Here is a 12,749-nt window from a genome sequence, read left to right as displayed (position 1 = left end):
ATAAAAACACCTCGTAACTTATTACTAACAATACAGATGAGTGCAAGACTGAAATATTGTGGTGTCTTCATTTCAGCACTTAGATTTAAAATAAATTTGATATGATGTTTTATACGTATAACTTACAGACCTATTAAATAATAATAATAATAATTAAAGTCTACATTATCATTATTTCGTATGTATAAAATAATATTATTATGTACAAACATGTAGCGTCATTTTGACGGAATATAATTTTATGTGAAGTATTTTTCAATACATAAAGTTGTGTAATGTCACTGAATTTATGTTTGGAATTATTTCATTATAGTTAACTATTCTGGATAAGTTTTCATAATTACATTTCAAACCAAAAATAAACGCCAGACGTCGAAATCGTCAATTTTTTTTAAATGTAAAAACATTTAAACTATATACACACACACCTGCAGTGGTACATTATTAATTGATTAAACAATTGGTAGGCACGCAGTTTAAAAATTCGACACTAAAATACAATCTTTGGTTAAAATATGTAAATAAAAAAAAAAAGGATATAGTCTTAACAAAATATATAGTTTGTTTATAGTATTTATGTGCATAATATATATATATAATATATATATTTATATATATACGTAAGTATTACATATTTTATACAACCCATGGTAGGTTTTTACAAAGTTGTTATAGTATTTATATTTAATAAGTCTAAATAATTATAACGACAATATTACAGTCTCAAACGAATACAGCAGCAGTAAATAAAATAATTAAAAACTAAGTATACCAATCGCACATAATAACGGTGCTATTTCTTCATGCCGAACCCGTATTTTCTTGGACATAAAGTGAGTTTTTTTATAAAATAAAAAAATAAAACGCACACATTGGAGTAGGTGGGAGTAGGTAGTAGGTATACGGGTTATTAAAGTATAAGGCGTATACCTCGGCACTTAAAACTTACATTACGTTTTGACTATTTATTGATAATGGTAAGTTTAAAGTTTCATTATATTTCTCAATTGTTATTTATACTTCATGGTTTGTTATTTACAAGTATTCAAAGTTTAGAAGAGCGAGTTGGGCTGGATATTACACTATCCGTTTAACAGCTATTATCGAACTATGTACGCTGTCGAACCTGTTAACATTTTGCATAGATGTCTATACTTATTTTGTCATCATACTACACTCTACATCGTGTCCTCAGCTTACATCTTATCGTTTATAAGCGTAGATCAAATTATCTATACAAAATATTTCAGTATTTTAGTCATTTATTTTTATCGGTTTAATAATAATAAACACGCGGTGAACATTATAATATTATTATCTACGTTTAAAAAGGTAATGATATCAATAAAATATAATATCGAGGGAATAAATGGCGAATCGTTAGGTGGTATATTATATTATGTGCGCACAATAAACGGGTAACAATATTAAACCAGCAGCTCTATAATAGCTGTTTAGTTTGTTTGTGAAAAACAAGTCGTGTCCGAGGAAATACGAGCGAGCAGCGTTGTGTTGGTTTAAAAATTAACTCCTGCCTATAACATTTACGTATTATATATATAATTACCTATATACGCTTTCGCGGGTACGATGGCGTAATGAGGGGGTGAAATTTACACGTTATCGTCGTCATATATACCTATATATTATATTACAAAATCTAAACCCCCCCTCAAGTGGGAGTGGAATACCAGTTGTGGTGGTTCTTAAGCGGGTCGGCGGCGTACACGGACGACGGCGGCGGAGGCGGCAGCGGCGGGCCGGCGGCCATCGTCGACTTGGACGGGTGGTACAGATGGAAGCCGGCGGCCGAGTGATAGAACGCCGCGGCCGCGGCCGCAGCGGCCGCGGACGTCTGATCGTAGTGGTCGATGGGCACGGCGGGCGGCGGCGGCGGCGCGGGGTTGTACGGCTGCGGTTTCAGCGGCAGGGCGGGTGGCGCGGCGGACGACGTCACCTCCGCCTGGTGGCCGTACTGCTGGTGCAAGTGCTGTTGCCGGAGCTGCAGCAAAGCGTCCGCGGACGTGGGCGGCGGCGGCGGCGGCGGACCGTACAGGTCGTACTGGTGCTGTTGCTGGTGCTGCTGTTGCTGTTGCTGTTGCTGGTGCTGGTGCTGGTGCTTGTCACGCGGCGACACCGACGACGGCGGCGTCATGGCCGTATGGTAATCGGCGTAACTGTACGGCGGTGGCACGGCCAACGCTCCGCCGCCGCCGCCGCCGCCGCCGAACTCGTTTTTCTGCGGCCCGAACTGTTGCTGTTCCGAGTAACCGCCCTCGCTGCCCGGCGGCGTCGGCAACGTGCTCATCTCGCCCGCGTAGTACGACGCGCCGCCGGCACCGGGTGACCGGGGAGCGTGCACGTTGGCGCGGATCACCGACTCGCGGTTGGCGTATATCTGCCGGAGCAGAGCGAAGCCGGAAGCGTGGCACCCGGTGCGCCGCCCGGCGGCTGTTGGCCGTGCTGCGACGCGCTGCCCTGGTGGTGGTGCTGGTGCTGCTGTTGGTGGTGATGGAGATGGTGGTGATGAGGGGGGCCGGCGGGGTGATGGTGATGCTGGTGCTGCTGATGCTGCAGGTGTAAGCCCGCGCCGTTCTGCTGCTGCTGCTGCTGCTGTAGCTGGTGCTGTTGCTGCTGCTGGTGATGGAGGTGATGGTGATGTCCCAAGTGGTGCGCTCCGATCCACTGGATGGTGCTCTTCTGTTGCTGTTGTTTGAGCAGCGCGTCCGTGCTGAAGTCGGTCGGTTGGTGCGCAGCCGCCGCCACCGCCTTGTCCGCGGCCGGCGGCAGGTGCTTGGACATGGCGTGCTCGAGCTCTTTCACGGCGTTCGGATCGCTCGCGGTCGGTCTCTTGTCGCCGCCGCCGCCGTTCGTTTTCGGCGGACTCGGAGGCAACGTGGATTGACACGACGACGAGGCGGGGCTCAGGCTGGCGAAGTGCTGTTTCCGACTCACCGACACGACGTCCTCTTCCGAACTGCTACAGCAGCTGTCGGCCGCAGCCGCCGCCACCGCGGCCGCGGCCGCTTCGTCCCGGTCTGCGATTTTCCTCTTGTGCGCTTTCCGTTTGTCGTTGCCCGACTTTTTCGGTTGTAATCCTATGCTGTTGTTGTTATTGTTGTTGTTGTTGTTGTTGTTGTTGTTATTGTTGTTATTGTTGTTCAACTGAAACACGACAACGCATCACAAATTAATATCAAAACGTCGTCTAGAGGACAAAATATTATACACGACGTACAAATGAGTGCCGAGGGGATAATCGGAAATTTTGCGCCCCGGGTCAGGTATATTTCCCGCCTCAAAAATGATAATTATTTGTACGTTTTATACGTACGAATGCTGTATACGGTTTTACACACGATGAAAAAACTCGCGCTTCTCTTCGGCCAGGACAGCTTTGAAGTTATCCAAAACCTGTACGTTTTCATAACTATATAATTACTTGTCGATTTCGATGATTACTATGATGACGAGAGTTAAATCGCATAGGTCAACTGGCATACGCTTATATCAGTAGTAGAGTAGGCAAAAGAAATTCATAAAAACTTAATAACAATAGCCTTAAAATATGTGATATAAAATTAAAACTAATGGATAGAAATCTATGTAAAAATCCAAATGTATTTTACTCGGTCGGAAACAAAAGTATTCGTTAAAACGTATTATACCTATAATCTTCTCAAACTTTTATATTATCTATTTGATATTTACTTTTATATCAATTGCATTATATCATCGTCATATAAAATATGTTAATTTCATTATCACGTCTTGTAATACCTAAGTAGTTCAAATTGCTACATTGTTTAATTTAACTCACTTGTAGTCGTTCGGACGGCGCGTTGTTCAATTGGGTTATGTCTACATGATTTCTGCCTCTCGTCGGATCACCCTGCCCGTCCGCCGAATGACCATCGTCCAGGTCAGCCGGTGTCAGGTGATCTCTTCTAGGATTTCCTCCTCGTCCATCTAAAAATAACCGATGTTTAGTTTATACTTTGTACCATGGTCATATTAGACTTATGTGTCATAAAATGTATGTGATGACCACACTTACCACCACTACTGCCATCGGGTGAACCATTCTCAGGGTCGTTGCCTCCTGTTTCTTCTCTTTTCACCACCCTCTGTCTAATGTGTTCTTCCATTTGGCAACAATCCATTATCAAATTGTCGAATTCTCTGGCACTAAAATCATCATATATAGGTATACATTAATACATTATACATAATATTATACACCACGATCAATATTCCGCAGAGGTTCGGATAATGTTACGCACATTTTTTTTTTTTATAGCTGGTGAATGTTCTGAATACAAAACGAGGGGACACACCTAATTGGCGCGGGGTTAAAATTTAAAATAATATACAACTTACCTGACTACGTAGTTGACGCAAATGATGTTCTGTTCTTCGGCGTTTTTCGAGTTACAGACGACCGTACCGCACGTCTGCATCCAAGTATAACCACCATTTTTATTCATCACCCTATAGTAATGCGTCATCATTTGTCCTTTGTTAATCACTGAAATAAAAAATAAAAATGTTAATTTGATTAGGATATCGATAAATAGAATATTTTTTTATATGTATTGGGTTTACATTATATATTTTTAAGACTCGACTGCATTATATTATACCTATACCTAAAGATTTATATTGTCAGTTAGTTTTAAAATTTGTAAATAATCATAAAATAGCTGTTAAAAATATTAACTACTTCCAATGAAATATTACTAAGACTATAAGTATTATAGCTGTATGCAATATATCAGGGGCGTTAAACTTTTATGGACTTTTGATCGACTTCTGAGTTTTTTAGGTTATTACCTACGATCGACCAAAATAAAAGGTCGTTAATAATAAAAAATATATAAGTGTATTTATATACATTTATTTTGTTTAGAAAATCATAAGGGAGTCGCGATCGACTTGTTGGCCACCTTTGCAATATATAATATAATATAATGCGTATAAAGTTAGAATAGTACAAGTAGGCCTACCTAACAGCTAACAGTAAACGTAACTATAATATATATTTATACAATTTTAATTATGTGATTCCATTGTTGAAAAAAATGTTACACCAAAAATAAAAAAATCCTCATATGTAGATAGTAATAGTTACTACAGTATGATACATGGGCATTGGGCACATGACTACATAATATGTCCAGCTATTGTTATGATAAAGTGTATAAGTAGGTAGGAAATTCACAGTTTAAAATGTACAAGTGGAAATAGTTTTATATAAAATATAATGTCTATAGACACACGACGAATAATTCATAATACCATAACAATATAATATCCGATTTTTATTATTGTCCGAAAGCCACTTGCACGCGACTCGAGTAGAATATTTAGGTACGTATTAATTTTGGGAAGACGGATCTATGGCGGTGCCACAATAATATTTAAGCATTCAACTCATTCGACTTGACTATGACGAAATGAACATTGTTTTTCCGTCGACTGTAGTAATACCGACTTACCTATACGCCATATTATAGTTGTATACTGATTGCGGTGATCGGTGGACATAATGTACCTTAAATTTCTCTTTCGTATCTCACATACAGGATACCTATACCTAACTATCCAATCGCGAATTTTTAAAATTATTTTTCTTGGTTGGGGTCCATAAAAATAATATGTAGTTTTTCAGAAGACTGATTTTTATCTTAAAAGAAAGAAAAGAATAATTATTGACTGTATTTTTGTTTTTGCGTTTTTACTACCTATGTATCCATTAAAATGTATAAGTTTTTATAAAATATATACGTATTTTACGAAACAAAATAATTATAAATTGTTGTGCAACATATTATTTTGACGTTTGCAGGGGTCCACCCACGTAAATCCACCGCTTCCTATAACACAATTCCCAGATACTCATAATTGTTGCACGAAGACGAGTAAAACGTACCTACACGCAGTCCTATATGCATCAACTACGTATAATACAATACATATATATATATAATAAAATGTACACAAAAATGGTCGGTTCCTCCTTTACAGATTTGTCATTGCATGGCAATATATTACATTACAGTACTATATATATACGGCCATATGTTAGTACTTTTCTATGTCTGTATGTATTGAAGATGACGACGACGACAGTGATGATGACGATAATGATGATAATACACACGCGTGGCTACAGAGGCACTTGCGCCTGTTGAAATATGCCGGGCAGGTATCGCACCGGAAGCTCCGCCTTCCCCCTATTACCGGACCATATAGCCATTACCCCGATGGCTACACGTTAGATGTTATCGTCGTCCACCAACAAGAGTCATAGTCTCGTGTACGATGTATTCGGTGAAGACAAAATAGGTAAGTACATATTATAATATTATACTCGGTGCGTATTACTGTTCTGAATACTGATGACGCTCTTCCGGTCGTTATTCAATTACGATCGCGTATAAATATAAATGGCCACCATTTATATGCCCGTTAACGCGAGATATTATAATATATATCATAGGTAGGAGGTATATCTAGTTGAAGTATACCTACATGCTACCTACGGTATCTAGTCACCACATAATAATATACGATACTCCAACCATTGCCCAGAGACCCGTATTATAATATTATTTTACATTTTTATCTGTATCTGCTGCTCGTATACTATTACAATGCTCGCCGTCGCAGGTACCATTCAAAACTATAGTAACGACCGTATTGTGTTATAATATAATAATATTATAAAGTTGATGGCCGTAACATTATATAGTGCGTACATGTCGTAGTATATTTTATACTTACGGTCTAGGTGACATTTTCGGAGTTTCCCCACGTCCTCGCCGTGACACAGGGTATACATGTTCATGCCAGTCAGTTCGTCGGCCGTATAATCTAGTATTTCCGCTACCCTGTGATAATAATAATAAATCATCGTTATACATTTGCGTATCTATATACATACATATGAGAACTCAAAGTGAAGTTATCTTCAGCAACAATGGGTCTCACAGTTATTGTATGTTTTAAAATTGTATACTTCATAATATCTAACTTATGAGTACATAATATTATAATGTTTCGATAAACTTATAAGTATAAAATAGTGTTGTAAATAATAAACATATATTTTTCAAATAATGGTTGTAAATTGATGAATGATGAAGTTGTTCGTATTATTTTGTACATTAAAATTAAAATGTTTTCTAAAAATATCTTGATCTTAGAGAATATGAACATCTCAATCGTTATAATTACCTTGGTTCGCAATGAGCTATTCGAAAATCGAAGTATAATCTTGTGACGAACATGTCGGTTTCCAGTCTGATTTCATGTACGCTGGGTGGGGGTAGAGCGATAGCTAGAGACACTGCGCCCAAAAGTGGTGGCGCACATTTTCGATTGTGCGAAAACGTGTACTGTGGCCTTAGTCTGCAAATCAACAGCACCACCTGAGACATAAAGTAAGATTGTGAGTTTTCTAAAAAAAAAAAATAAATTTCCTAGCAAATTAAAATTTAATGGTTTATGTAATTGTGTGATGGCTGAAGTGTGTATATATTACTATATGATTTATATTATTATATACTATAAGGATGTCGACGAGTTTTTATCGCCTTAATAATATCGTATGATATACATCATACATATAATGTACGGCTGTTGTGGCGTGTGAAAAAAACAGTGGTTAACGCGACATCAACAGTTCTGACACGTAAATGACATAAAAAAGAGGTAAAAAAAAAACAACCTCTCGGAACTAGAGGCGTTCTTCTCTTGTATACTCATCACGATCACTGGTTATGATTTGTACATCCTAACAACGGTCTTAAGTTGGCCGCCTATTTCGGTCATTCAATTTTCGTTTTACTATACTCTAAACGTTTACACGTTATGAGATACAATTTTATTATTATTATTGTTTTTTTTTTGGACTCTTCCGACTATAGTTATTGTTTTTTTCGTGTTTATGTGAATCGAATTTTGTATAATATTATTGTTGAATACTAAAGTGTCATCTGCTACCTTTTGTCTTTAATTCTATCGAACTACAATGAAATCGGAATAAAATGATCAAACGCATGACACGCACAATTATTGTTATTAAACTGTTTTCTATTGTTCTTTACGTGCAAACTTGTTAAGGGAGTTGTTTTTAAAACAAAAACGTTCACGGATCTATGGCGACTTAATTAATTAGGCTCATTCAGAGTAGACGTTAACAAAATTATCAGAGTTGTTCGTCCATAAAACCCAAATCATTCAAACACATACACATACGCGTGTATTATATATATATATAAAAAACATTGGGATTTTTGTTTCGTCCACCGTCTATACGGACCCAAATATAATTATCTATGGTTATTTAACCGATATCTTGTTTTTGTTAGTGCATCAGAAACAGACCAAAAATCAAGATGAAAAAATTACCACCAAGGGGTGAATAATAACGTGATGTAATAACTGTATACCTACGTAATAGATACCTATAATGGTAATTTTCTTTCAATTATCGAATATATAATGTTTTTACTCATTTAAAATAAAACTTTTATGTAACCAAAGTGGAACACCAATTGTGCATTATTATAATTATTTCTGTAACAATATCAGTGTTAATGTTGTTTTATCATCGTTTAAATAGCTTTCTCTTTGTCATTGTCACCACATATGTAAATATACATATTATGCACCTTTTACCATATTACTATATCTATGTATACATTTAAGCAGTGGTCAATTTTGTGGTGACAGATTGCTTAAGTATGGAATTTTTAAACGCATCAATGATTATGTTTATACGAGTTTATTTGGTATATTATATGTGTTACGTATACACAAAATGATGATAATTTTGCACTCATGAATAACGTTGTGTAAATAAATAACATTAAGTAAAAAAAAACACTCTAAGGTATTTGATAATTTCATTTTATTTTCTCTTGTTGTTAAATTTAGACCGAAAACCATGGCTCGAGTGCTCGAGGAGATATCCAATTAAAATGGTAGAAGTATTTCGAACAAAAGTACTAATTTTTAGTGGTTTCAATGAATCATCATTTATGTTTGGGGTAGAATTTTCAACCCTTGTATTTTCCTCGTCTTTATTTCTCATCCCCCTGTTTCATTAGGTCAACACCATCATTCGTATTTTATACAACTTAATATTATTGTTCAAGTATTGATGGTGTGCACGTAAATACATTTTATTTGAAATATAATTTAAATATTTATTATAAATTTTATTTTTTTTTTTTGTCAGAACTTAAGTAATTAAAGTAATTTTATTTAAAAATATACAGTTAGTTGTAGTGTGTCGAAATCAGTTATTTCTAACAATTATTAGAATCGAAATATTTAACTATATAGGTACTTAGTATGACGCACTCATTTTCGGTTGTTTTAAGCTTAATAATCACATAACCATCAACCCTTTACTTCAATTTTGGTTTGAAAATTACACTTTTCCCCTTCAAATGAAAGAATTTATATATTACTGGTAAAATGGGATGAAATGTATAATTCCACACCCTATATACAGCGGTAATAATATCCGTATTAGAAAAGTATATATATATGTAAGCTCACCCTATATCCGGAGGATTTGAAATGGCAACCACGTTTAGTCAGCGTCGACTTCATTCTAATGCAAAATGCTCTGTCTAAGCCTTTATATGCATTTGTGCTGGATAGAGACATCACTGACGAAACTGAAAATATTATAAAATAATAATTATAGAAATACTCTAAATGTTTGTATTTGATTTTTTATTCAATACAACTATTTGTGTTATTGTTATTATTAACTAATTTATTGGTCATTTTTTTTTTCGTAAGGTAAAAATTATTGTTTACCTATATACCTTTAAGCGATTCAAAGTTTTTATTATTTAATTATTACGAATTATGTAAAATAATTTTTGTCATACCCGTGTATTAAAAAATAAATGTTTAGGCGATCGTATTACGTATATCAGCATAATAATATCATTTGTTACACAGCAATGGAATATAATCTTTTATAATTATGTATTCGAAGTCACGACCATTTGTGGCTAGACTAATGATCCGTGCTTCCTTATATATTTCAGAAAGTCTATACGATATTATAATGTTCCAAACTATAAGCACATGATCGGTGGTCAGTGTGTGAAAAACGATTATATTTTTATATATTCATTACTCAAACATTTTATACGAATTTTATACTAAAGTCATAGAGATTATAATGGTTTAAGTAATAATTTCGACAGAGTTAAAACAATTTCAATAAGTATATTATCTTTTTTAAATTTTAGTATTTGAGTAAAGTAGTATTGAGTGAACTTGTATTAGGTTTAAAATCATAGCCCTCGCGTCAATTCGTAAAAATACTCCGTCACGCACTATCGGATCGAGCGTATTGTAACTGAAAAAGGACCAAACTAATTTTTCCCTCGGACTAGATGTTTTTTATTTTTATTTTTTGGTTATAAATTGGATTGCATTTCAGTGTTCTATATGGCGTGACGGGGCAATAAAAAACACTCAGGGCGAGCGTGTGGCTAATCACGTGAAACGTCGTAGAGTGTAGCCACTGTTGTCTGAAGGGATGAAAACTCACCGTCGGGATTTGCCGTGCCCACATTGGAACTTCCTTCTTCGGAGCCAGCACTGCTAGGCGACGGTGATGCCATTCCCTGGCCTTGAGTCAGTCCTAGGCCTAATTGTTCGGCCAGCTCAGAATGATCAGCTTGATGAATATAGTCGAACACACTACTACCGGTCATCTCTACCTGAAAAAATAACACAGATAAGTAAAGGAACTATAATATAGCAGTTTGACATTTGGAAGCCTCTTGAGATATTGGTTGTACGTTACTAGGGGAATTAAACTATTTGGACTTAGTGAAAAATCTTCCCGAATCGTCCATCATTGTTACCGTCCGTAACGTTAATTTAGTCTATATATAGGGCTGTGCGCATGGTCTACAAACAGTTTCCCCCACATCACCCTTTCACGGTGAAAGGTAAGGGAGGATTGACGGGTTTTAAAGGTTGCGCGGGTGGGTTTCGGCTCGACTCGAATTCGACTCACGTACACTTGAGCCGTGCGAGCGTGTTCCTCATTCGTAATTCCGAACCGTACTCTCTCTTGCCCGCCTGACACAATCAATAGCTATGCTGCAAAGGCCGACACGGGGGAAACCCAGGGTTTTTGCGCTTTTGACGTGGCCTGTACACAGGGCTATGGCGTGCAGGGTTGGTTTCTAGAACTGACGATTGTTTCTACATCACATTTCGCCAAACAAACTAAAAAACACTGATAGTATATTTTGGAACATGGATGTACTATACATGTAATGGTTATAGTAAGTATTAAAAAACTAACATTTTTATAAAAATTACAAATTTAAAATAAAATATAGTTATAGTTCATACTGATGAAAACATTCATGAAATAGGGACGAAAATATTTACTAGTTAATAAAAATAAATATAATTACTAAACATGTATATAATAAAATTTATATAAAATATATTCTTCTGAGGTATCAAAATTAATAAATTATATTATGTACCTATTTAAAATTTTATTATAAAAAATAAATAAATAGATATAACTTTGATCACTTATGTATTTTTTTTTTAATGTATATCTAATGGTAAGTATATTAATATTGTTTATAATTTTGATTTGACATAAGAAATATAAGAAATTGGCAAACCAAACTATTTTTTTTTTTAATTATTGTGACTATTAAAATTTACCATTCTTATATAATATTAATGAGTTAAATTTATATTTTTATAAATAATAATATTGTGTAAACATTTTTTACAGGCATTATCTTCTTCGAGAAATACAAGTAATAATTTTAATTACCAGATATTAAAATAGTTTATTTTTGTTAATTATTTTTATGAAAAATAACGTATTTTTATAAATATATAGTCTAGTTCGGTAAAAAGAAAAAAACAATTATACATAACTAAGAGAATACAGGAAATAAAATAAATTTTGAAACAATAGACAATGTTACACTAAAAAGTATTTAAATAATACAATGTACGAATCAGAAACAATTTAATTTTAAATGAACTAAACAAGTGAATTTATTTTAATATCATTATATGACGTTAATTTAATATACTTGAAAGAAGCGTGAAAATAAATTATACCTATTATATATTGAGTTACTTCAATTATAAGATAAAAACTACTATTTAAAATATTGAATCGAGTTATAGCTAGTACGAAGGTCAAATTTTAGTTATTACCAAAGTCAATACTGAGTTAAATCGGTAATGTTTGATGTAAATTATACTTTGGTATTATTTCACATATACGTATTAAGTTTCCCCACGTGATTGTATATTTAAATAATTATGCAATCATATATTGTTATTTAGTTAAAACTGGATTAATATATTATACGTAGTGGTTTACGAGGGAGCAAAGTGTTTCCCGGTTGTTACAAGTAGAATAGTGTTAAGCGCAATTATTAACATTGTCCGACTCATATTATATATATATGCCTTTTTCGAAGGGGAGTTTGTTGTACGGGAAGTAAAGACTTCAACAATGTATAGCTCGGCATTAATGTTGTTTTATAGTGTACCTATACACACTTATATACATATTGAGTAACAATTATGATTTAATATTGTACGGTATTTCAAAATACTCACTTGAGAAAGACCTAGGTAGATGGACACGGTTTCTGATATGTAAAGAAATCGTCCGTCGGAAGCTAACGCAAACGCAAAACCGTCTAACGACT

General features: G+C 35.2%; 1 protein-coding gene across 1 annotated transcript in view; it reads right to left on the bottom strand.

The window, feature by feature from the left end:
* Positions 1 to 555: 555 nt before the first annotated feature.
* LOC114121600 (protein trachealess-like) overlaps positions 556 to 12,749 on the bottom strand; it is a 120,362-nt gene continuing 108,168 nt past the window's right edge. Inside the window, 10 exon segments of the mRNA XM_050198433.1 lie at positions 556 to 2,415; positions 2,418 to 3,165; positions 3,821 to 3,969; positions 4,058 to 4,188; positions 4,381 to 4,528; positions 6,787 to 6,893; positions 7,240 to 7,433; positions 9,574 to 9,695; positions 10,589 to 10,760; positions 12,658 to 12,747. Coding sequence (XP_050054390.1) covers positions 1,673 to 2,415; positions 2,418 to 3,165; positions 3,821 to 3,969; positions 4,058 to 4,188; positions 4,381 to 4,528; positions 6,787 to 6,893; positions 7,240 to 7,433; positions 9,574 to 9,695; positions 10,589 to 10,760; positions 12,658 to 12,747 — 2,604 coding nt within the window. The 3' untranslated portion in view covers positions 556 to 1,672.

The sequence above is a fragment of the Aphis gossypii genome, chromosome 1 (assembly GCF_020184175.1).
Source record: "Aphis gossypii isolate Hap1 chromosome 1, ASM2018417v2, whole genome shotgun sequence".
Taxonomy (NCBI): Eukaryota; Metazoa; Arthropoda; class Insecta; order Hemiptera; family Aphididae; genus Aphis; species Aphis gossypii.
The sequence above is the reverse complement of the archived record's forward strand: the minus strand, read 5'-3'. Positions and strand labels throughout refer to the sequence as shown.